This window comes from Rhinopithecus roxellana, chromosome 3 (genome assembly GCF_007565055.1).
Source record: "Rhinopithecus roxellana isolate Shanxi Qingling chromosome 3, ASM756505v1, whole genome shotgun sequence".
In the NCBI taxonomy this organism is placed as follows: domain Eukaryota; kingdom Metazoa; phylum Chordata; class Mammalia; order Primates; family Cercopithecidae; genus Rhinopithecus; species Rhinopithecus roxellana.
In genome coordinates, this window is record NC_044551.1 from 144,608,176 (window position 1) to 144,635,824 (window position 27,649).

Genomic DNA, 27,649 nt, shown 5'->3' on the forward strand with positions numbered 1-27,649 from the left:
GATATGCCTTTTGCAAATATTTTCTCCCAGTTTGTGGCTTGTCTTCTCACTCTCTTGACAATGTCTTTTACAGAGCAGAAGTTCTTTAATTCTAATGAAGTCCATGTTACAATTTTTTTTCATGGAATCATGCTTTTGGTATTGTTTCTTAAAGGTCATCTTGATTTTATTATATGTTATTATCTAGAAGTTTCATAGTTTTGCATTTTACATATCTGTGGTCCATTTTGATGTAATTTTTCTAAAGGGTGTAAAGTCTGTGTTTAGATTCATTTTTCTTTTTTTGCATGTGGATATCCCTGTTTTCTAGCAACACTTGTTGAAAAGACTGTCTTTTCTCCATTCTACTACCTTTGCTCTCTTGTCAAAATTCAGTTGACTATATTTATATGGGTCTCTCTCTCCTGTTCCATTGACCTAGTTGTCTATTTTTTTCCTGCCAATACCATATTATCTTGATTACTGTTATAGTCCGTTCTTCAAATTTGTTCTCCTTTTTTATTGTGTTGGCTATTTTGGGTCTTTTACCTATTCATATAAACTTTACAATTTGTTCATCAATAGCCACGAAATAACTTGGTTGTATTTTTATTGGGATTGTGTTTTAGCTATAGGTCACATTAGGAAGAACTGACATCTTGACAATATTGAGATATTGAGTCTTCCTATTCATGAACTTAGAATATCTCTCCATTTATTTAGTTCTTTGATTTCTTTCACATCAGCGTTTTGTAGCTTTCCTCATGTAAAATTTTATACATAATTTTATTAGATTTATACCTAAGTATTTCATCTTTTGGGGTAATAATGTAAATAGTATTGTGTTTTTTATGTCAAATTTTGTTTGTTCTTTGGTGGTTTATAGAAAAGCAATTGGCTTTCGTGTATCAACCTTGTATCCTCACACCTTACTGTAATTACTTATCATCACTTTCTTCTTGATTGCATGGTTTCTGAGAATTCAGATGTAATTTTTAACTTTGTTTCTCCATCAGTAAGGTGTGTGTGTGTGTGTGTGTGCGTATCTCTGGCTTCTTTCAGGATTTTTTCTTTATCTTCTATTTTCTGCAGTATAATTATGACATGCCTAGATGGAATTTTGCTTTATTTTGAGCATTTATCCCACTTAATATTCTCTGTGTTTCCTGGTTTTGTGGCCTTGTGTCTGACATTAATTTGGAGAAATTCTCAGTCATTATTGCTTCTGTTCCTTTCTCTCTTTATTCCTGTTGTATCTCCATTATACATATTTACACTTTTTGTAGTTGTTCCACAGTTCTTGGATATTCTGTTGTGTTTCTTAAGCCTTTTTTCTGTTGACTTTCCCGTTTTGAAATTTCTATTGCCATATCCTCAAGCTCAGAGATTGTTTCTTCAGGCATGTCTCATCTAGTAATAAAATCATCAAAGGCATTCTTTATTTGTGTAACAGTGTTTTTGATCTCTAGCATTTCTTTTTTATTCTTTCTTAGAATTTTCGTCTGTCTCCTTACATTGTCCATATGTTCTTGCAGTTTGTTTGTGTTATCCATTAGAGTTCTTTGCATATTAGTCATAATTGTTTTAAATTCCCAGTCTGATATTCCAACATCGCTGCCTTATCTGAGTCTGATTCTGGTGCTTGTTCTGTCTTTTAAAACGTGGTTTTTGCTTTTTAGTGTGCTTTATGATTATTTCTTGATAGCTGGACATTATATCCTGGGTAAAAGGAACTGCTGTAAATAGGCTTTCAGTAATGTGGTGGTAACTTGTTCTTCATAGTCCTATGATTAGGACTCAGTGTTTTAGTGAGCCTGTGCCTGTGGACTGTGAAATTTACAAGTGCTTCTCTGTGGACCTCATGCCACTCCATAGGTGGGGAAGACTGGCTAGAGTGGGCTGGATTTGAGTATTTTTGTTCCCTTAGGCAATTAGGCTCTGATAAAACCATAGCAGGTGAGGATCCGGTTAGTTTCTCTTGAGGGCAGGCCTTGTTAAGAATAGAATGCTCTGGGGCTGGGCGCGGTTGCTCACGCCTGTAATCCCAACTCTCAGAGAGGCAGAGGCGGGAGGATAGCTTGAGCCCAGGAGTTCGAGACCTGCCTGGGTAATATAGCGCGACCCCGTTCTCCACAAAAAGGAAAAAAAAAAAAAAGAATAGAATGCTCTGGAGTATTTCAGAATGGTTCTTTTTCCTTTTCCCTTGCTGGAAGCAAGGAGAGTATTCTCCAATATTTACTGTGAGAACCTTGTCAAGTCCCCAGAGACAAAACACAACCATTTAGAGGTCCCCCTATGACTGAGTTACCCTGGAATTATTGACTCTCAGATTTGTCTACAATGAACCTCCAGCAGTTAATCAGTTACAGTTTAGGTTTTCCTAACCTAGCACTGGTTCCAGGGGATGTTCTCATGAGTTTTGCTCAGGTAAATTGCCTGTCTGTATCTGCCTGTTTGTCTCTCCAGTTGTGGGGGCAGTGGTTTGCCTTGTGACCTCATCTGTCCTCTGGATCTAAGACAGGATTGTTGGGTTTTCAGTTTGTTCAGCTTTTTACTTTTTATTAGGTCAGAGTGGTGACTTTCAAGTACTTACATGGCATACCAGAACCCTGCTATCCTTCTTATTAAATATATGTTGTTGGATTCTAAATTCATATTTTGTTAAAGATACTTGTGTCTACATTTATGAGGGATGTTGATCTGTGTTTTCATTTCTTATATTTCCTTTTCTGATTTTACTGTCAGAGTAATACTCCCTCTGCCAGGATTTAGCTTTACCCCACAAACTTTGATATATTTGCATTATTACGCATTGTAATTTTTTAAAATTTCCCTTGCAATTTTGTCTTTTACCTATATGTTATTTAGAAGAGTATTTTTTAATTCCAAATGATTGGAGATTTTTCAGGTGCATTATGTTTTTTATTACTAGTTTTATTTTATTATGGTCAGATAACATACTTTGTGTATTGTCTTTTAAAATTTATTGAGACTTGTTTTATAGCACAGCATATGGTCTATTTTAGTGAATGCTTCAAGAATACACAATGAAAAGAATGTGTATTCTGCTATTTATGAGTGTAATATTTTGTAAATTTAACTAGATCTAGTTGATGTATAGATTGATTCTAGTATTTTATATTCTTACTAATTTTATGTCTACTTCTATCAGTTATTGAGAGAGAAATGTTAAAATCTCTACCTGTAATTGCAAACTTGTCTATTTCTTTTTTCAAGTCTGATAATCTTTGTTTCATGCACTTTAAACCTTATTAGATATAAAACATTTAATATTGTTTTGTCATTTTGGTCTGTTTACTCTCTTATTATTCTAAAACTGTCTTTATTTTTTTCTGTTATTCATTGTCCTGAAGTCTAATTTATCTGATATTTATACAAGTACCCTGCTTCTTATGATAATATTTGCAGGTATATTCTTTTCTATGCCATTAACGTTAACTTTTATTTGTCTTTATACGTAAAGTTGTTTCTTAGAGCAGCATATGTTGGATCTGGTTTTGTAACCCACTATGAATCTATACATTTTGTTGCAGTGTTTAGACCACTTATATTTACTTTTTAAAAATCTTTATTTTTGAATTATCTTTCATTTTGTTTTCCATTTATTTATATTCTCTAATCTTTGTCCCTTTTAGTATTAATTTTTACTATTTCATTTTCTCTCTACTGTTAGGTATACTTCTTTATTATTTTTAGCAATTGCTCTAGAACTTAAATATCTGCAATATAATTTTCCTTGAAAACAACGTTCAGACTTAGAAAATTGTGGCTGATGTGGACTGTGTAGATAAATTGATTAATCAGTCACTGAATTTTGTAGTTTGAAGATGGTAGTTTTAAAACAAAAATTAATGAATACTGCTTTATAAAATAGTACTATATAAAGTATTAATTTTCACATCTGGCCTTTTTATTATCACTTCTTCCTCCACCCTAAGGAACATTTTTTCATCAAATACACTTTTTCCTTTAGGTGTACATTTCCAGCGTAAACTTGGCTCTGTATATGCCTTGACAGTACTGCTCTTCACTCATCAATTGATAACTTTTCATAGCATCTGTTTCAAATATCTTCTTTCCAAATGCTCTCTATTCCATTTCCTCTCAATAACAGCTGATAACTTCATATCTCTTTTGACAGAGAAAACTGAGAACATTTGGAATGAGATGCATGATACACTGCTTTCACCTCAACTCATTTCTGCTTTCTTCTCCAATAGGTGATGATAATCTCATCCTCCTTGCTGTCTCAGAAGAGATGCCCTCTTCCTTTCCTAACATACCCCCTGCGCTATGCTCAGAATTTCATGTTTCTTAGGGACCCTGATCTCCTAATTTATCTTTCTCTTGCACTCTTTCCAAATCTGGACAAAACCTCCACTTTACTGTCTTGTTCATTTTAACTACCTTTTGATTTCTTTACTGTCTTTCTTATCTAGCATTTTAAAATGAATGGTCCATAGCCATTTCCTCTGTGTCCTTGGAATCTACTTTATTCTTCACATATTGTAATCTAGCTTTGACACTGAAGCCTCACAATAAGCATTCCACTTTTGCCTGGTTAATTCTTACCTTAAACACTGAGCTCTAGAATAATAATTTCCAAGAAGCATCCTTAAAACTTCCAGGATGGGCTCCTTGTGAATCTCTCTTTTGATTAGTTTATATACAGTTCCCGCTCTATATTAATTACTTTAGGACTATAATCTTGTCTTATTTATTTATATTCTGCCAGTGTCTGGTATATAAGCCCACAATTAATTTTTTTTAGTTTAACTGAAATTCATTATCTTTTCCTCTCTAAAAAATTTGATCAGTGTATCATTCAAGATTTTTAATCTTCCAGTTGAAATTATCTTATTTCTTTTTTTTTTTTTTTTTTTCCAGACAGGGTCTCACTCTGCCACTCAGGCAGAGTGCAGTGGCGTAGCCATGGCTCACTGACTGCAGTCTTGACCTCCTGGGCTCAAGTGATTCACCCACTTCAGCCTTCCTAGTAGCTGGGACTATAGGCATGCACCACCATGCCTACCTAATTTTTGTTTTGTAGAAATAGGTTCTTACTATGTTTCTGAGGCTGAACTGGATGCAAGCAGTCCTCCCACCTGGGCCTCCCAAATTGCCAAATTACAGGCGTGAGCCACCATGGGCAGCCTGAAATTATATTCTTTCTTGACTTCTACACTTGTTTGGTTTATGTCCACAAACTCTTTTTGGAAAACCTACTTTTTGCAAGTGTTTGGCACCATAAAATTATGATTCTGTATGTTTATACAGCTTTCAGTGAATGCATCTATAACAGCTACTGTGCACTTAGGTGCAAGAGATTCCAGGAGGAATAAGGCACAGCTCTTTCATTGACTCAAAGGAGAGAAGAACACTCAAAAGATTGTAATATGTACACTATACTATTCTGAATAGTTTGTGTTTTCTCCTATAGGAAGTAAGGTATCTTCATTTGTTTTAAAGTGTTCACTTGAAGAAGTGATTTGAATACATTTATGCTTATGAAAAGATAACTGTTGGCAGCCTGAAAGATAGATCTGAGGGAGAAGAAACAGGAGAAAAAAAACAAACAGGGTTGTGTAACGGTCATCAATAAGATGATGAAAACACTTGATTTTGATAGTGGCAGTGGGCAAGGATGGCAAAAATACCAAAGATATTTATCCAGCCTTGTCTTTTCATCCATGTTTCAGTTGTATGTTTCTCACTGGTCTCTAAAATACCTCTAATTATATATCAACTCAAATTCAACTAAGTAATGAAAATAATAGCCAATATTTATTGATACCTTACTTTGTGGTAGACATTGTTCTAATTGCTTTATCTATATTAACTCATTTAATCCCCCAGCAACTCTATAAGGCAGGTGCTGTTAATATACACATTATCTGAAGAAGGAACCATTGTAGAGTTTCAGTAACTGACCAGTGTCACACAGAACCCTTATTCTTCCTCTGTTTTTTAAAAAGCATAATGCTATATTGTCTGAAACCCGGCTTGATCATTTATCTTACCTTCTCTCCTATTTGCCTTCATTTCTCTGTATCGCTATCTCTACTGTCGACTTTTCTTCCTAACCTGGCAGTCTGCATCATTTTAAATGCTGGTTTCTTTGCTTTCAATTTTCCCTTATTCCTCTTCTTTTTACTGCCAGAGAAATATCACTATCATCATGTTATTGAGTTGATTCATGTCTTGGAAAGATGTAATAATTCTCTATCACTCATTGAATCAAATATGTCATAGTATTCAAGAATTCCCAGTAATTGGGCTCATATCATGAATCCAACTCTACGGTCCCCAAATTACCAAGGAGAGAACAGTTTCCTTTTTTCTGTAGTTCCAAAATCATTGCTTCCTTTGTGCATATCTGTGTTGTTCTAAGTTGAATTGTTTTTTATTCTTTTCCATCACTTCAACTTTTCTTCAAGATGTGGCTTAACCAAGACTCTCTTCCATGAAATTAAACCAATGTGTGGTTGTTTTCCCCTTTCTGTGAATTCTTCACCACTTATAATAAGGTGTGTTCTGACCTATCTATGCCTTTAGTAGAGCACTAGTCTCCCAGGTAATATGAAGAGGGTTGAGCCTGCCCTCATGACCAGCTTAACTGACCTGAGCTGCATCAAGCTGTTAGTGTGTGGAGGATAGGTGGCAATGTCTCTGCTTAGGCATAAATATGCAAGTTTCTCACAAACATATAAAGAATATGTAATATTTTTACCAAGGCAATGAAATGTACTACAACTTATGATAACTTCACCTCCAACCAGAATGTTATTTCCTTCAGAGAGATTTCTTTTTACTTTCCAATAAATGCAATTTAAGGAGTCAGAAAGACCATCATATGATTGATTTTACCCCATAGCTATGTTTTTACTACTCTATATTATACTTGATTCTACATATTACCTTACAGTGTTAAATAATAATTTCTTTCTTTTTCGGTACTACCAAAAATTTAGGAATAGTATCTTACATTCCACTCCACTCAACTTGGCACTTGCCAAGTCTCAGGTTAAAAGAGTGCTTGAAAAGAATGTGTATTTTTAATTTGTGAGTACGGGGCTTTATAAGTGTCCATTAAATGAAGCTTATTAATTGTGGGAAAATCTGATTTTCAGTCTATTTAATAAATCAGTTTCTAGGAGGTCTTCTAATCTCTCACTGTGATTATTGATTTGTTCATTTCTCTTTGCAATTTTGTCAGGTTTGCTTGATGAATCTTGAAGTTATATTGCTGTATGGATTAAAGATTGTTATAACTTGCTTGTAAATTGTTCCTTTCATTATAGAGTAAAGACCTTCTTTGTATCTACTAATGCCTTTTGCCTTAAATTTTATTTTGCTAAACAGTGCATCTAATCTTATCTAATTAAGTACGCATCAGTAGTGGTTTCACAATGAAAGAAATGATTATTTTATGGCTCCATTTTCAAAATGGTGTTTAAAACCATGTTAACATAGTGGGTATATGTGATTGGCAACCATATATTAGAACTTGATCTTGAAAATGAATTATGTGGGCATCTTACAGTAGTCAAATTGCTATTCAGATGAAATGATGTTAAAAACAGTTGACATTTCATATTTAATAGCACCATTGATTCATGTTCATCACTTAACATTGAATGTTAACATAAAGGTTGTGTAATTTATTCTAGTTTAATGTCCTTTAAAACTATCCAAGCCTGTTTAGAAGATAGTGAAGCAAGTATCAACTACATTGACTTCTGTCACTTTGTCTTCTGAGAACTTGATATACTTACTTGACATAAAATAGCACAAGCTACTTTAGATTTAAGACACTTAATAATTCTATAAATGACATACCATTTATTTTAGCCAGAAACAAAACATATCATCATAATATATTAAGTTCAGCCAGCTTCTACTGATCTCATGTCAGGCACTGCTAAGCACTATATATACAAAGGAAGAAAGCGGGCCTGTCCCTTTAGTGTTATTTTCGGACTGAAAACAAAATCTCAATATAATATGGTAGGTAACACAATAGAATTTATGCAAGAGTTACAGAAACCATACATTCTTATTCATAGTTTACTAATGGTGCTGCTATAATTACATATCTAAGATGGTGGTCAATTGCTTTTTCTGTAATACAGAAAAAAATATAAAAGAGGGACTTAAATTAGAACACATGATTTTTTATTTTTTTTCCTACTTTAAGTTCTGGGATACATATGTAGAATGCGTAGGTTTATTACAGAGGTATACATGTGCCATGGTGGTTTGCTGCACCTACCAACCCATCATTTAGCTTTTAAGCCCTGCATGCATTAGGTATTTGTCCTAACGTTCTCCTTCCCTCTTGTCCCCCACCCCCTGACAGGCCCCAGTGTGTGATGTTCCCCTCCCTGTGTCCATGTGTTCTCATTAGAACACATTAATTTAACACACAAAGTCAATAAAGCTATTAAACAAATTAGGGGGTGTGAAATTTCCTTTCTGGAAATACCTTCTAAAAATAGTTATTAGTAAATATTCTTGCTGAATGTTTTACATATTCTAAATTGAACTTATGCTTCTCCCATGCCTGTCTTTCACTCCTTCCCTCAGACTTGATTCATATCCTGTTACCTTTTCATTGCACTACTGCAGTGCTTACGCTAGAAATCCAGAAGCCTGCAATGCTTATGCTAGAAATCCAGAAGCCATCCGTGATACATCCTGCTTCCTAACCCCCTTTTGATTGGCCTTCATCAAATCCTGGCAGTTTTTACTTTGAATACATTTTCAGTCCATCTGCATTTCTTCTCCACTACTGCCCAAGTTCCTTCACTTTTCACCTGTACTACTCCAGAAGGCATCTTCTCTTGCCTTATCTCTTATCTATTTCATTTTCTCAAAGAGCCACCAGAGTTATCTATTTAAAATTGTACATCTGATGATCATGTGCTTACTTTCTCAAAACTTTTTGATAACTTCATATTGATCCTATAATAAAATCATCTCAGGTCATGCTTTGAAATCCCTGTGATTTAGCCACATTGACTTTTCTTAATATATCTTGTATTGTGTCGCTCCCCTCCCCACCCTATGCTCTTTACTTTTGAATTATTTTAATTTGTAATACTTTTAATTCTGTTGCCTTACTTTTTCTTTCTTTGTTTTTTTGTTTTTTGTTTGTAGGTTTGTTTGTTTTTTTGGCCTCCTTATGACCAATTCTTCAGGTCTCAGCCTGAAGAATATTTGTTACTTAGAGGAAACCTTCTTTAACCCTCTAAAGAACACCTTATTCTTCCTTTTTCTAATTTTTATCACACTGGCAAATATATATGTCATTGTCTTTTCCACCTCTAAGATTATAAGCGCCTGAGAACAAGAACAAGGTCTGCTCACCACAATGTCACATCTATAGTAGATGCAAATATTTGTTGGATTAAAAAACTTGCATTAATTAATGAAAATAATGAATTCAAAAGGTTGATTTAAAAATATATAAAGACCTAAAACATCTTAATTATATAATTTTTAATGCTATGATTTTTGAAATTAAATTCAAAGCCATTTTATATGAATAACTGTCATATTTAAATTTTTTACTTCAAAATATTTTATCCAGTCTTATTACTCAGTATTTCATAACACCATACCAAATGAATTTTGTCTGTTTCCAAAAAAATAAACTAACTCTTTTAGGATGAAGGTTTATTATTTTGAGAATATCCAAAAGAATGTACTGCAGTATGTGAAGGCATATCACCCTAAAATAGTAAAATATTATGATATAGTGAAATAACTTAAAATTTTTAGTGAAACATATTAATATTTAACAATTTGTTCTAGATAAAATTTACGAACTTTTTGAAATCTGTTATATTAGATGCATACTGTTTCAGATCTGTGCTAACAATAGTGTTAAGGGAAAAAAACTGAATTTTTTGACTTTAAATTTCTTCTTATGGGTTTAATTTCTGTAAATTTCAGAAGAAAAAGGTGAAACAGTGAAACAAATTGTTAAATATGCTTAAGCAGAAGTTTTAAGTTCTTTCAGAGGAGATGTACCTTTTTGTGTAAACTTTTTACTGACGTATAGGTGATATGATATTTTTAGAAGATGAGTATGTAATGATGACCTTCTTCCTGGAAAAATCAACACACAAACAAAAATTACAATGATTCATGCTATTGATGCAAAGCTGTACCTCCATGATTGTAATCTGTTCTGTAACAAAGATGTTTTAAAGAACTTCTTAAATAGAAGTTCTGTGCTTATGCAATCAGAACAAATGTGCTTTGGAGTCTAATATAGGGCCATTCTAGGATGACAGAGGAAGCAGATGAGAGAGGTCCCACAGCAGAACATTGGCAAGAAGTAGATCTGCCTTGGAGAGCTTATAGACTGGTACAGGTAATAGGCAGAGGTATGTGTAAGTAGTCACCATTAGGATGGTATAAAATGAACAGTGGGAATGCTTTACAGGTAGGAAAAACTATGCACCGGGAGTAGATGGCAATAAAAAAAATGAGTGGTGATCTAGGCAGTTGAACTAACTATTGATATCTAGGGAATCCAACTGCAGGTAGTGCAGACTCAGCAGTGGAAATGAAAGTCCAGTGGCAGATACAGTCCCTTAGAATTAATATGAGGAAAGAACTCTCAAGAATGTTAGCTCTACTGAAGACCATTATCCTTAGCAAACTAATGCAGGAGCAGAAAACCGAATACCACATGTTCTCAGTTATAAGTGAGTACTAAATGATTAAAAGATGTGGACACAGAGGGGAACAACAGACACTGGGGCCTCCTTGAGGGTAGAGGGTGGGAGGAGGGAGATGATCAGAAAAAATAACTACTGGCTACTAGGCTTAGTACCTGAGTGATGAAATAATTTGTACAACAAACCCCTGAGACATGAAATTATCTATATAACAAACTTGGACATGTACCCCTGCACCTAAAAGTTTTTTTTTTTTTTTTTTTTTTTTAATGTGAGCACTAGTCTCTGAGACATTCAGATCTAGTTGAATGGGAACCGACTCAGGGAATCTAACAAATAAAAGAAAGAAATGGACCCTCTTTTGGCACAAGGATTAAAGCTAGATCCTGATTACTTTGAATTAGAGTACAAGGTCAAAATAGAGACCATCAGCAAGTTGATATGAATCATGAATCCTCAATTATGGTTTCAGTTGTATGTATATTTTCCCTGCCATAGGAACTGGCTTCGCTACAGTCTAGATGGAATTGGTGGGAACTTGTCAACGATTAAAGAGTCATTCCTTTGTGAATGAGAGGAAGGCAGAGTTAGAGGCCTGGCTGGCAAAACAGCCAAAGAAAAGATGCAGTATGTGCCATTCTTCTTCCCCTCCCTGTGCTTCCCTCCTCTTAACTGTGGAAGGGAAAAAACTGATTCATGCAAGGCACAATTCAAAGCCACTAAAAGAACCATGAGACCAGGGGAACCACAAAACTTAGCTTTGTAAAACCTGGGATTATTTTTAACCAGAAGGAGAGTTGATGTAATCAAAATGATAGAATTGGCAAGTACATACTCTTCAATAGGCCAAGTACAGTAACCTTTTAGGATCCATAGTTTCCTAGTTTCTAGATGCCTCATGAAAAAATATTATCCAAAATGAAATAGTCATTTAGGAGCAGGAGTGGGAGAATATTAGTTTTCAATTGCTGCCATAGCAGATTACCACAAATTTAGCAGCTTAAAACAATGAGTTTATTATCTCACAGTTTTGTAGGTCAGAAGTCTGGGTTTGCTGGGCTGATTTCTTTGCTCCAAGTTTCACAAGGTTGAAATCAAGGTGTGGGCCTGCCAGCCTCTTACCTAGAGGCTCTGAGAAGAATTCTCTTTCAAGCTTATTTATTTGTTGTGGGCAAAATTCAGTTTCTTGTAGTTGTAGAAATCAGTGGGGGCTGCCCTAAGCTTCACAGGCTTAGGGGATTTAGAAGCCCCACATTCACAGGCTCTGGGGATTAGAACATGGATATCTTTTGAGGGGCCATTCTGCCTGCCACAGAGGGGAAAAAATATTTTCCTAAGGGATGACTGTAATTATCCAGTTTATCTTACTAGGTGGTAGTAAGAATAGTAAGAACTGTACCTAGACTCTCAAATAGAAGCCCTGGGATTTTTACAATGAATCAAATTGTTTATTGGAAAGAGACAAAGGCTTCCATCTTTTAGGTCAAAAAGGAGAAAGTAGGGAAAGACCAGAATATGTAATGGTTTACAACTTGTGAAAGTGGAGACAATGTTAATATTTCTAACACCTTTTCCTTGTGTTTCTCTTTAAACTGTGGTATTTTGAAATGCTCTTTAAGGTTATTTTATTAAGTATTTGGTTAAATGTTATTTGTCTGTGTGTGGGCGGTAGGGAGTGTTTAATGGAAAAGCTCACATATAGACCTAGAGTTTGATCATGTGGCCATAACGCTGATTTATTGCTCTAGTAAAAATTTACCCAACCTCTGAAATTCATATGAAGATAATAAGTGCTTCTTGAGAGCTGAATATATAACATGAATGTGAAAATATCTCAATTATATTTCATTTTTCAACAAAGTTTTATATGCTATTTAACTTTTTTAATAACTCATTTTGAGAGGTAATTGCACTGAATTCTGAATTTTGTGCGATAATGAATCATTACGTCTTAGCCTCAGGCACATAGAAGGCACCTACTCTTTGGGTTGCATGTACAAATGTGAATATATCACACAGAGATTTTTTTTTTCTCGAAACAAATTGCTAATGTTACACTCTTTCTTGTTATCTGCCTTTTCTGATTAAGCTGAATACAGAATGCAAGAAGCCCAGGTTCTGCACCATGAAACATGGCTGCTTATTCTGAAAATTAACACTGAAAATCAAAGGCCACATCCTACAGTGTTTTCATTCTTTTAATGAAATTTTAATTGTTTTTATCAGAGTCCTGTTGCCTTTCTCTTGCCATTAAAACATTTATTTGGCAAGAGTGGTTGCTTCTCTTATCTATCAGACTTCCCATGCTTCATGGCTTCCATATGAAAAGTTTGCATTTTGTAGAAATCACCAGCCAATCAGAGCATTCTTTTTTTCTTCTGCATGGCAAATATCAGCTGTAATATTTAGGTCACGAAATCTTTGGCCCTTTACATGTTTTTAGATGCCCAGGATCTACTTCTTCATGGAATATTTTGGTATTGTTTATTTGATTTTGTTTTTGATGTTATTTCTGGGTCTCTCTTGCTCTTTTGGAAGCCTAAGGGATTGAATACTATTCTGTGGATACTTTGTGAAAATAACATGTAAAATATTTTTGTGATCTAAAAACAGACCAAAAAAAGTAGCACAGTCAATGATGCTGGTTCTCCAGACTGTGAGTGGGTGACTAAGTGAGGTGGCCCAGGGTAGAGTATGTGGTGCTAAAAATAAACTTGTGTCCCTGTGCAAACAAATGCCCAGGAATAATGTAAATGATTTCTAGGTTATTTCTAGTACCTAACTTTCCAAAATAGAAAAACTTGTTTTTCATAGTCTGAAAATTAAAATGCTTCAAATCTTACTTTATTGAAATGAGTTATTTTAAAGTTAGAAATATCGGCATTTTATTTAACCTTAAATTTTAGGGATTGGGTTTATTTGAAGTAAAGTTAATATGTGGTCATATTTTCTAGCTCTTGACAAAACTGGGTTTGTGGGTGTATGTGAGTAAACAGTCATTTTCATTTATGTTAGAAATAAGACATTCCAGAAAGTTTATTAAAATTGTATTTTAAAAATCACTCAGGTACATTACTCTAAGCTAATACTATGTATTCACTCTTTTATATATTACCTTTTATCATTTGCATAATTAAAATCATGTTACACTCAATTCTGTATTTGGTGTGCTTCCCACGGCATTGTATCACCAAAGGGTTCCCACATTTCTCAAATAATGCCATTTGTAACCATTATTTGTAATGGTTGAATCATGTTCCATAATTTAGATGTACTTCAATTTAAGCGTTGTATTACTACTGAATTTTTGGGTTACTTTGAATGTTTCTTACTGTAAATATATCACAGAACATACTTTATGTATACTGTTTTTCTCATAGTTCAGAATTTATATTTGGATAGTATCGGAAAGGAAGGGTCACTTAGTCAAATTTATTAATATTTTATAGCACATTATATATATATATGTAATGTGATTTCTATCTACAAGTGTACTAGTTTCCCATGATACCAATAACCTGTAAAAATCCTTCTGGCAAGATTCTTAAGCATATTTCCCCAGTCATCAATAACATTGCAACTGTTTATCTAGTTGTTAATAACATTTGCAAAAGATGACCCTTCTGAGGTTTACCAGATCTTTGCTTTACACCTATTAACTAAAAAGATTTTTCCCCAACTTTCCAACATTACAACAAAAAGGAAACTTAAGTATGAACACTGGAAAGGTTCACCTTATTCCAGGCAAGTAATTTAAAGAGACCAATACCTAGATACAGAATTGAAACATTTGAGAATTAAAAGTATCAAGAAAATGTCCTTCAAATCTTTAGAAGGTAAAAGCAGATTATATCCCAAGGAACGAAAATAAAGATGGTATCAGACTTCTCTGTACCACTAAGGACTAGACAACAGTAGTTAACTATAGTGTTGATGAAAGTCGTCAAAGACACTTGCCTGCATATAAGGATTTGGAAAACAACATCCATACACTCTCTGTCCAACTAAGAAATGTATAAAAATGAAAACTCAAGCATAGTGAAGTTACGTTATTAAAAAATTAGATAAAATTGAAGTTATTATTTTGGATGCTAAGAGTATGGTTACAAAACTGAAGGTAAAAGTTAAAAATTAATGAAGAAGAGATGATAAAAACAAAAATGTATGCCTAAAACACCAGATGTTTATAATAAGGATTGGGAAGCGGAACAGGGAGATGTAGAATAGGAAAAATAAGCTAGCTTCTTCATTTTTCATAGGGAAAGGCATACAATATTGTTTGTCTTAACTTTAATACCTTTAAAGCTTAGGATAAAGAAAGTTTTTTTTTTCTAATTTTAAAGGACATCTCATTAGATGCATTTTAGAAATTTTTCTACTAAGAAGTAAAACAGTTAAATAAAATATAGCCATAAATTTTAAAAATAAATGGATAGGAGATGATTTATTATGCAAACACAAAAGGAAAGCTGAGCTTGCAATATTAATTTTGGACAAAATAGATTCAAGGCAGTGATTACTAAACATGAAAAAGAAAGTGACTTTTAATAAAGGATAGAATCCACAGTAAAGATAAACATTGTGCTAATGAACACAGAATTAAAATATGTAAGGCAAACATTGGTAGAAGCACAAGGAGAAATGGACAGACAACAATGTGGGCATTGTATATATATTTGAAAGAGCAAGGGACAAAAATTAGAGGCAATATGAAGATATTAAGCCAATAGATAAAAATGTAGGCAGAGAATAAGGATATTTACTAAGTATCCATGGGAAATTATAACAATCATTGATTAGACCACAAAAATTGTTCAATACATTTCTAAATACAAAAATTGCATAATACGTCTTACCTGGCCACAACTGGAAAACTAGGAAAAAGCAAATTAAAAAATAAAACCTTCAACTATTTGTGAATTAAAGTGCATCTTTTATTACATCTGCAAACTTGATATTGGTGTTCTCATTTTTTTTGTAAATCATTGAATTACGGTAATATCCATTGCTAGTTGCATTCAATAACTATTTGGCAAATAAATTATAATCATTAGATGGCTTAAGAAAAAAATTGTGAACACCAATGTCAAACTTTGCAGATGCAACCAAGGGTAGATCCAGAGCCAAATTTGTAGTTTTATTTTCTTTGGATTTTAAAAAGAGGGGAAAATAGAGCAGCGTGGTGGCTCACGCCTATAATCCCAGCACTTTGGGATGCTAAGGTGGGTGGATCACTTGAGGTTAGGAGTTCGAGACCAGCCTGGCCAACATGGTGAAACCCTGTCTCTATTAAAAATACAAAAAATAGCTGGTGTGGTGGCAGGTGCCTGTAGTCCCAGCTAATTGGGAGGCTGAGACAGGAGAATTACTTGAACCTGGGAGGCAGAGGTTGCAGTGAGCCAGGACAGCACCACTGCACTCCAGCCTGGGCAACAGAGTGAGACTCCATCTCAAAAAAAGAAAAAAAAGAGGGGGGAAAATAGCTACTAATTTAATTAAGATGTTTGAAAATAAATAATAAAACCTTAAAAAGGCAGGAGAATGCAAATAATTTGTTAAAGAGAAGTAAACATGTTAATGAAACAGATAAAAAGTAAATTAATAGACCAATTCCTGGCAAAGATGATGAGAATGCTAATTCAGTTTAGGACGGAGAAAATAAATAATCATTTCTGGGGGCCTACAATTCAGAAAGACAGTCCAGGGCAGGTGGGCAGACTCTGTTCCACGAAGTCACCCAGAGATTGAAACTAACAGGTGCTCTGCCATTGTATAAGGCATCCTTTTTTTTTGGTCTGTGTGGCAGAAATTAGATCTCTGAAACATTTGTGTTCCAGACAATAGGAAGAGAAGGAAAGGAGGGAGCATTACAAACCAGATCTTACGACCAAAGTTCTAGAAGTGACATGTGTCTCTTCTGCTTATATTCCATCAGTAAGAACCTGGTATTTGGTGAGAACACAGGGGACTGAGAAATGTAATACAGCTGGGATGCCATGTGCCTGACTGGTAGAAGAAAGGAAAAACATATTTTTGTGGTCTACTTAGCAGTGTCTCTCACACCTGCTACAGAGGACTTTTATAAATTATGTAAAAGTAGTGTATATATGGATAAAATAAATATTTCAATGAAATGAAGTGTTCTGAGAAAATGTAAATGAACCAAATTGAAGAAAAGAGAGGTAGAAAATATAAAAAGATAATAATTCTTTCCAAAATTGCCTTTGTCTTAGGCAGTTTTACTGCTTTACTGCTGTGTCTTTTAACTTTCAATAAGTAGATAAATACCATATTATATAAACTTCTTCAAAGCATTATAAAAAACAATTTGCCATCAATTCCTTTTGAAAAGGTAGAATAATTCTGATGCTCAAGCTTGAAAAATATAATACATCAAAGGACATTCTAGACCTGTCTCATTGAGAATAGAGATGTAAAACTCCTACATAAAATGTTACCAAATATAATTCAGTAGCCTATTAAATGCATCATGCATGATGATCAAGCATGACTTATCTCAGAAATACAATGATGATTTAAGAAAACTATCAATATGTGATTACTTATCTCATGCTTCCCAAAAGAAATACTAAATAATACTACTCAAAAAATGAAAAGGCAAAAGCATCTTTTCTTATTCCTGGTCTCTTTGAAAATTGTTTTTTATAGTACTAGGCAAAGGATGATTTTTTAGTATGATAAATAATATGTCCTCAACCAATAGCCAAAATATTTTACTGTGCTTTACACTAAAGTTGCCAACATACGATACCTACTATCATTATTTTAAATGTTTCTCAAAAAGTACCTACCTATGGCTTATGTCTTAGCTCATTCTGTGCTACTCTAACAGAATACCCGAGACTGGGTAGTTTATAAAGAACATAAACTGGCCGGGCGCGGTGGCTCAAGCCTGTAATCCCAGCACTTTGGGAGGCCGAGATGGCTGGATCACGAGGTCAGGAGATCGAGACCATCCTGGCTAACACGGTGAAACCCCGTCTCTACTAAAAAAATACAAAAAACTAGCCGGGCGAGGTCGCGGACGCCTGTAGTCCCAGCTACTTGGGAGGCTGAGGCAGGAGAATGGCGTGAACCTGGGAGGCGGAGCTTGCAGTGAGCTGAGATCCGGCCACTGCACTCCAGCCCGGGAGACAGAGCGAGACTCCGTCTCAAAAAAAAAAAATAAATAAAATAAAATAAATAAATAAAAATAAAAATAAAGAACATAAACTTATTTCTCATAGTTGTGGAGGCAGGGAAGTCCAAGATTAAGGCACCAGCATCTGGATCTGGTGAGGGCTTTCTTGCAGCATCCTCATGTGGCAGAGGGAAAGTACAATGAACTCCTTCCATCAAGCAAGCCCTTTTGTAAGGACACCTAATATCATTCGCAAGGGTGGAACCCACAAGACCTATTCACCTCCTAAAGGGCCCACCTCATAATACTATCACACTGGCAACACCTGAATTTTGGAGGGGACACATTCGTACCATAGCAGCTTAAAAACAGTACAGATGGCTAAATAAGGAAAATCTGTAATCCCCTGCTCAGCCTCTTCCTACTCACCCCTCCCTTTAATCCCCTTTCCAGTTTCTAATAATCATAGCACTATTTTAATTCCTCTATTATCTTCATATATATATGAATAATAACATATTATCTTCATATATGTGAATAATAATATATTATTATCTTCATGTACTTAAAATGCTTTTCATACACATAAAATTATTTTTCCTATTTTACCAAATATAGACTGTCTTGATTCTTCACTGTATAATTAGGCAAACAGTTCTCTAGCATTCTTAGTAAATAAATTGTTATTCAATGTGTAGAATCTTGATAAATGCTAATTGTGTTTAGTAATAAATTGCATCCTAATTTTATTTTTAAACAAATTTGTATTTAATGCCTGTTGCTTTGAAACTTTCATACAGAGTATATACAACTTTTTTCCCACCAGAAACCAACAGTGATAATAACTGAATTTAAAATAAGAAGGTTTTTAACTTTTATTTCAAGTTTTTATTTAACAGGAGAAAAATATAAAATAAGAGTATATTTCTGTGTTCTTGAAATTCAGAAAATAGGGAATTAGAATAAAATATTTTTAAAAAATCAGTCATATAATAGCATTTCAGAGAAACAGGAAAATGGGAAATGATGAAATAAATAACATAAACATATTGACTTATGCCTTCTTAGAGGGTAGAATGATGTAAGTGCCAAAAGTTCCAGAGAAGAAGATGATCACACAAACTGAACAAAATGTAACTACATAGAAACATGAAGAAAGATATGAACTTTCATAGCTCTGTAAGTTCATTTTAATATTTCCTTGAGAAAACAATAAGAAAACAAGTAATTGTTCCATACTTTAGTTGATTTGAGAACACCAAATTTAAAATATTGGATTTATAAAAAGTCAGTAAAATTATATTTGTGATTTGGGAAAATGGAAAAGCAATAAAAAAGTTGTCACACAAAAAAAAGAAACTTGAAATTTAGGACAGATGGCTAAGTAAATGCTTCAAGAGCAGTTAGAAAATACATTATCTGGCAGTGCATGATAAAAGCATGCAAATTGATCTGTTAGAAGAAACAAAACACTTTTAATGATAATATTGTTATATCTGCACTGAAGTCTTATATATTCAGTTTAGTTAGAGGAAATATTGTAAACCCATATTATTTGTATGTTTTTCTCTTTCAAGAGAGAGCTATAATGAAAACTCAATCCTAAGTAGTCATGGATATATTATATAGTAAAGGATTTTCTATGCTACTCCAATGGGAATTCACATAAATTCAGTGAAACTAATGCTTTCTAGTAGTTCTTAACTATAATTAAACTGTTTGCTCTCCTTTTGTGATTTTGTCACAACATCTTAGAGTAATAATACATGCTTTATGATTCAGGCCCAACAACAACTTTCTGTGGATCACGCACAAATTTGACTCATGAGTTGGAAGTAAACTTGAGAGAAGTCTCAGAAATTTCAGCAATATAACCCAAGAAATGTGGTACTTCTCCCATCTAAATAAATTTCTAATTCCAAAAACTTCTTATTTACCTTACAATTTCAAAGCATGCATTATTTATTTGCTACTGTATATAAATTAGCAACTTAGGCAGTTTGAGAAATATATTCTTTTACAATGCTGAGAGCACCATTTAGTGTACCTCTATGGTGTTTATTATCAGCACATGTTAATGATCAACAATGTGTGCCAACCAAATGGTACCCTAAGCTGAGTCCGCATAATACAGTAAAGAGGGAATTATCTTTTGCCAATAAATCCCAGCAGAGTGAATGGATAATTTAGCTTTTTAAAAAAATGTGGTCCAAAAAGTGAAGTTTGGGCCAAAATGCTGTGGACTAGTGCTTTGTACTGGGTATACTGGATAATTACCTGCATTCAGCACACTTCACTTTGTGTCCTTAGGTCAAGGCTAGAAGTTGCTGTCACATCAGATAACTCATCATGTTGTATACGATGAATCATCTAGCTATAAAAATCCTTATTTTCAAGACACTTCTATTGTTGTGCCTAAAGTATGAATATTAAGAAAGAGGAACTTCCACAAAATTATCATGCCGCTGTGAAGGAATAGGTGCAAACTGTAAAAATGTGGTACATCTTGAAATGTAGGAAGGGAAATCAGTTAGTAGTCACTGTAACTGGATTCATTCATTTGTTTGATTTGTTGATTGCTTGACTATCCTATTTAAAATTACAATCCTTGCCTGTTTTACTGGGAATTCTCTATTCCCCATCCTTTTTTCTTCTTAGATCGTGGATAAATATATTTAGTTTGTTGTACCCATTGTCTTTCTTCCCTCACTAGAATGCTGACTTTATGAGGGCAAAGATTTTTTTTCCTATTACATTAACTACTATATTACAAAACTTAAAAATCCTTGACTACATGTAAGAAGAGAGAATAAATTCAGTATTCTTATTGAATTTATTAAATATGTTTAAAGGCATAAGATGAAAATTCAGACGCCATTTTAAAGGTTTAACTTGCTTAAATCTTTATCCAAATGATTTATTTTATTTTGCTTTTACATAATAGCAAGAAAAAAACCCAGGAAACATATATAATTAAGAACTTTGAAGAAAACCCTACCTACCTAGCATATGATATACCTTTAAACAATGTAGCCTGCCAAAAAAGAAAAAAATAAATAAGCAATCAGTCAAATATTTAACTGTGAATTTTACATGTTTCTTTACCAGCATCCTTACCTGTTGAATTTTAGTTCAGCACAAATGAATACAAATGCCTATTCCTTTGAATAGAGAAAAAAACATATTTTATGTACTTCTTAGGCAACTGGAATTGAGGGAGAAATTATATCTCTGAACTACACTAAAAAGTTTTAGTAACTCAGTAAATTCTGTTTTGTCACTTTGTACACATGCTCAGTGTTATAGTATACATTTGAAAGTACAGGTGAGTGTGATTTCCAAATTTGTCTTTTTTAATATGTCTTTTTATTGCAAAACAATTTTCTATTCTGCAGTTAATTATAACAATAGTGATAGGCTATGTCTAGCTTTTCATACTAAGAGCAACTTCTACATGACAGTAATTTCAGCCACAAAGATACAGATCAAATCTTTCTTCCTAGATCTGGCTGTAATGATATTTATTTAAACTGAAAGAGGTTGTGTTCGATGATACTTTTTCCTTCTTACCCTAACATTGTTGTATTAAAATTTTACACAAATTTAGTTAAAATGAAAAAAGCAATTTGCTTCTCATTTTTTTAAAACATGAGTGTTTCTATATAAAGCTCAATAGAGCAATAACTGACAAATGGTAGGTATTCCATTAATGTGCACTAATTGAAATTGCATGTTTTTTTTAGAATAATAGACTCATGTTTCATCTTAAAATCTAAGAAATACTATTTCTTCTTTTATATTCATATGCCTTATCAGAAGTTTAAAATTTTGACATTGATAGGTAAGCAACATTTCAGATAATCACATTTAAATCTAGACTTCATCAGGAAATACTAAAATCATTGGCCTTAATTATTAACAACTGTCAGTACTATAAAATAAACATATTTAGTATTTTTTATCAATTTATATACTGGGAAATGAGTGCTACAAACATACTGAGATTTTCCATCTTATAATGGAATATTAATGCATGAATGAATACACTGAAATATAGGTGAAAATAGTGCAAGAGATACCCTAGATACAAGTTTTGCTTTGATTTCTCTTCATAGCAGAACTGTTCAATTCAAACTGATCTATCTTCAGCATATTTCTGATCCTTTCTTGACTGTTTTTAGTATTTGTAATATGTCTGATCAGGTTGAGGGATGAAATCTATGATTGTAGAACAGTTGTATGTGTAACTTCCCTATGTAAGTATTAAATCTATAATGTTGATTTTATTACAAAGAGTCTAACCCAAAGTTTTTCATACTCCTATTTTATAAAATGCCAGGATTCCATGAAATAATTTGCAAGTGAAGCAGACTTTGAATTTTTCAATTTGATTTTTTTCATAATTTGTATGAGACTATTCTCTCCAAATCTAATTTTTTTCTCCTATTCAATCCTTTATTTACTTTTTTGTCCTCACCACCCTATATATTTTGGCTACCAGTTACAGTATATCGGAAAGTGAATAATGTGAGTGTTGCCACCTATGGGCAGGAAATTTAATTATACTTGTTTATGACATAAAAGCATAATCTTAAAAAAAGAGAATTATTTTTGTCAACTCCTACAATCCACCTCACCATCTGCAAACTTTTTACCAATTTATTCACCTATGTGTTTTTGATGTTGCCATTTCAGATGCCTGTGCCTTAAAATAAAGTATTAAAGCATTTACTAAGGCTTTTATTATTTTGTCATAGTACTATTTGCATTTACTATATCATCAAAATATCCATTATTAAAGTTATTTGACTTCACAAAGTTTAAAGAGACTTGTTAAAACCAACTAATTAAACCAGTCATATACTAAACTATTGTATCTTAGTTTACTTCTAGGATGGGGAAAATTACCAGTATTTGTTCCCAGGCATGAAAGAGCATCCCGTCCTGCAATCTATTATCATTAGTCTTTGGTTTTGTGCCTTCTCTGTAATGATATAGGTTTGTTTCTCCTTTATTCTTTGCAGAGTGCTGCAGCAGCTCCCAGTCCAGTGCTAGGAAACATTCCCCCAGGAGATGGCATGCCAGTAGGTCCTGTACCACCAGGGTTCTTTCAGGTACTCAGAGAAACTCTGACTAGGAATGTTAAGGCATAGGAACTCCTGTTTGATTTTATTAAAGATATGAAGGAAGATAAGGCTATTTTAATTCTTAAGGTAAACAATAATGTGTAGCCAACTCTTGATTATTCAGACTGGTTATCAATTATATCCCTTTCTTCTTATGTTTTATATGTTGTTAGATTTTGTATTTATTTACTTAGTCATTTTGTTGTTAATTAAGAAAGAAAAGGAGTTGAGAAATACAAATTAGCACATTAAATTAACTGTGGTAAATATTTTGTGGGAGAACAGACTAAATATGAGGTTCTGAAAAGAAACGGATATTAACTATACAAGCTATTCATATCTCCATAGACAAGATAATTAAGATTTGGCTGTACTTTCAAAATATAACTAAATTATAACATTAATTTATCAAGAATTACAGGCTATATCAAAATATGTTTGAGAATTATCTTTGGGGCTTTTAAGCTGGAATTTTTATTAATATTATATAACATTTTAAGACCAGATTTCAAATATATGTGAGTATTCTTAAATTTCAACAAGACCACTTATTTTAGCAATGATGATAACAATTTTATAATGACAATACAGTATTTAACTTTTTAAAATTTCACAGCATCCACTTCTTAAATCTGACAGTTTTCTAACTCAAACCAACATAAATTCCAAAATTTATTTTTAAATTAATTATAGTTAATTTTATGATACCCTTTAAGAAAATTAAGAACTTAGGAACTAAGAACTAGAGTTGAAAGGCATTACAGGACCTAAGGTAATATGCTGTATTGTTAATGAATTACATTAGGTACTTATAAACTAATTTGTCGGCTCAGTTTTGTATTTTCAGAGTTCTTCATAATCATTTGTTAGCTAATTCACACCATCATTGCAGGGTCATCAATGTACTTATAAATGTGAAAATAAAGAAATAAAATTATGAATAATTTTCCAAAATATATCAATTGAATAAAAGGTCTTAATTAAAACAGAGTTCCAGCTGTAGTCCTTTAGAACATGCTTATTTATTCAACTACTCTGTATTAATACCCAAGTAGTCCAGAAAAGTCTTCTTAGAGCTCACATTCTGTCATGGGGGCCCTATCTTATAATCTAGGAATAGACTATAACTCTTGATTATTTATTAAACCACCACCGTTTCAGATATTGATAATACAACTAACACTTAACAACTGCTAACTACATGCCATGCTTCATTCTAAATGCTTTACATATATAAACTCTAATCCTCAAAATATCCCTAGATGTAAAATATGTATTATTATCATTCCCACTGTACAGATAGAGAAACCAAGGCATTGATAGCTAAGTGATTTATACAAAGTCAGAAAGTTACAGGGCTTGCATTCAAATCAAAGTAGTCTGGACTTTTGCCATTGAATTTATCTTTTAAGTCTCGTAGTTGATTGTTATTCATGAAATATTTCCAGTTCATTTTATTTTTTCCTCATCCCCTTATTTCTCTTGCCAAAGATGGGTAGGAGTTAACAGAGTAAATCAGAATAATGTATATTTGAGAGTTACTGAAAGTCTCTAAGAGGCACTTTTAAAAGAGGGAGCAGGTTGGGGAGGAAGCCACGTTCTTTCATTCTAGGGTTAAGCGAAGATGTATAAATCCATACATTTTCACTTTCACATTTTGTAGAATGAACTGTTCTCCCTTTCCCTATCTTTTGTCTCAGTCTCGGTAAGGGTAATTGAAACAGTTAGCTTTTAGTTTTTCCAACGTGATAAATATTTGAGTACTGCTGTATGCCAGGCACTGTAGTAGGCATCTAAAAAACGAGCAGGTGTAGTGTGTACCTTTCTGAAGCTTATTGTATAGTCCGTGAGGCATTATTAAAAATAAATAACTATAATACAGTGAAATATGTGTTTTAACAGAGTAAAGTTTAAAGTTCTGTGATGACCTGGATGAGAGAGCCATTAAATCTACCTGAGTTGGAGATAAGAGTAGTATGGAAAACATTGTCCACCAAAATAAGCAGGGGAATTACATTTCAGAAAGTCAGAAGAGTATAAGCAAAAGTGTGACTACATCAAAATGATCTGTGCAGAGGTGTTCAGAGTAATACATACAGAAGGTAGGGGGGAGGGTAGGCAGGAGTTCCAAGACATAAAATTGGAAAGATATGCTCTAGCATGCCACATGTTAAGAACTTGAGTCTTTATTCAGTAGGAGCCATCAGAGATCCTTAGGAAGGGCAATGACCTGAATTCATACTAAATGGTAGATTCAGGCTCTCGTAGGCACCTGTGAGAGAGTTGTATCCAAAATCCCTGCCCTCAAGAAGCCCTACAATGTGATGAATGAGAGAAGAGGCCGTTACAGCATAGAAAGAAAATGGCTGTAGTGTTCTCTTAGAGCAAATCAGAAGGCCACCAAACCAAATCTTGGGAGATGCGTAAAAAGTATTGTCAAAATAGTAAATGAAATCCAATTTGGCACTTAAGGATGAGTTATGAGTTAGGCAAAGGAAAAGAGGGGAAGAACTTTCTAGGAAGAGGGAAAATAATTTACAAAGATCCAGCGGGAAAAGGAGAGAAGAGAGAGACCAAGGAAAACTGGAGCTTAATTAGCTAAAGGGAGAGTAGCTGGTGATGAAGCTTGAGAGGGACTGTAGGGCCCTTGTAGGTTAGTAGAGTTTGAACTTGATCCTAAAGGCAGTACTAAACTACTGGAGGATTTTAAGCAGGAGACAAACATGTTCGTATTTGCATTTTTAGAAAAATCAGTCCAGCTACATTGTGTAGCCAGAATTGCAGAGGAACAAGTCTGAAGATAGGGAGAGAATTTAGGAGCCTTTACAGTACTCCAAGTGAAACGTAATGGTGGCCTTAACTAAGATAGTGGTAGTAAGTATGGGGAGATATGAAATAGATTTGAGAGACAGAAATAAATGCAGGATAATGCAAAATAAGGGAATTCAAGGATAATAATTCTGGTTTCTGGCTCTAATCTGGGCAGATGTAGGTACCATTTTCTGAGCTACAGACTACAGAATGGGGAATACGTTTGAGGTGTACAGATGAGGTTCCCATGAGTCCTCCAATTAGACATATCTATTAAGCTGATAGACCTGTCCTAGGTTTGAGTTCTAGGATGGTAATCTAAACTAGAGATAAAAATTGCAGGGCCATATCATATTAAGGGTACTTGAATCCTCAGGGGTGGATGAATTGTCTGGGGAGAAAGTACAGAATGAGAGGGTAAGAGAATATACAACTGAACTACCAAAAACACTAATATTTAAAAAGAAGAATCCATTACAGATGCAGCCCTGTTAGTAGGTTGGCTATGATAGCAGCTCAAGGAAGAGACTTTCTGAACTGATTCAAGATCATTGGCAGTAGAATTAGAAAGGAATAAACAGTTCATAGTTATGTTTGATAGGCCTTAATTAACTAAAGTTGGGGTAGAAGAGAAAGAGAAGAATCAAGGATGATTCTGAGATTTCTACTTTGGGTCTCTGGATAAGTTTAGTGTCTTTATCTGAGTAATGAAAGACAGGAGATTGGAAAAGTTTCAGATATGTTTGAATTTGATACACAAGTCATTTCTCTTTCTCTAGGCAGACTATTTCAGCTAATCCCAAGTACTTTTTTCCTCTATTCAACATTTAAATATGTCTCCCTATAAATGCCTCTTTAAAGTATTAACTCAAAGTACCAAAAATTTAGAAAAGACATATGATATTATTATCTTTTGGTACATATAATGATGGGATCAAATGACTCAAGTATGTCCTAAATATCCACTGGTTTCCTGCAGTTGCTGAACTACAGTGTGATTCTGGCCGTAATGTCAAAATACATATAGTTAGTGAGGAGTAGCTGCCTTCCATGAGTAGAAATAGCAGCAGACAATCATAATTCAAGTTCAGACCCCCGTTTCTAATCTAATTCCAAAGAGATGTTGATCTCCAAGAATGATCCAAATCTGGAGAACCTGTAATGGAGTATCAGTTCATAGTTCATAAACTCTAATACCCAAGATCAGGCACAATCCTGATTATTAGTTCAGGACAAGGCAAAGAGGAATAGAAGCAACTGGAAAAGAGCTGGGTGTGGCTCCTTCAAGTGACAAGGTCCAGAAGGCTGGCTGGGATAAAGACTCAGATTCTCCAAAAAGCCAGACTTGGATATCAGGGAATTCCTGGTTCAAAAGAAACTTAGTCAAAATGGTGTTAAATAGTTTTTCCAGCCTCTCCTCGTTGCAGTTAGAAATTATGAAGGGTGGTTACCTCCTATTGCCTTTGACTTTTAGATAATGATAATATTTTGTAACTTATATTCTTAGTAAATGCAAAGCTTATTTGGAGATAGCTTGAATGGACTAGACCGAAAAAGAATTTAGCCTGTTAGAATTAGTGAATAAATGAAAGTAAAGAAGAATTTATAACTAGCAAATGAAGTCCCACCTAAGTATTTCCGAGCTCTCCTTACTTTGTGATCGTACTGTAAAAATTACATTGAAACATTTCTCCTAAATAGACAAACATACTCCCTTTTATCCTGTTTACATTACAGAACAAGCTCCCTCTTTGACTGTAAGTATAGACTTAAATTCATTACCAAGTAGAATGATCACAAACTCTGAACTTGTGAATCCATAACAACTACATTTGAAAAATACAATGAATTAAACTCTAAAATAAATAATTATGATATGA

The 27,649-nt window shown here is 33.7% G+C and overlaps 1 protein-coding gene across 6 annotated transcripts in view; it reads left to right on the forward strand.

Annotated features, from left to right (window-relative positions):
- The window catches only part of SSBP2 (single stranded DNA binding protein 2), a 334,593-nt gene that overhangs the window by 210,722 nt on the left and 96,222 nt on the right, over positions 1-27,649 (forward strand). For 3 of the 6 annotated variants that reach the window (XM_030927331.1, XM_010386032.2, XM_010386033.2), the window contains exon 5: positions 22,857-22,946. The exons of the other annotated variants lie outside the window; for them this stretch is intronic. In XM_030927331.1, the coding sequence (XP_030783191.1) occupies positions 22,857-22,946 (90 nt within the window). The remainder of the gene's footprint in view (positions 1-22,856; positions 22,947-27,649) is intronic. 6 annotated transcript variants of the gene reach the window in all.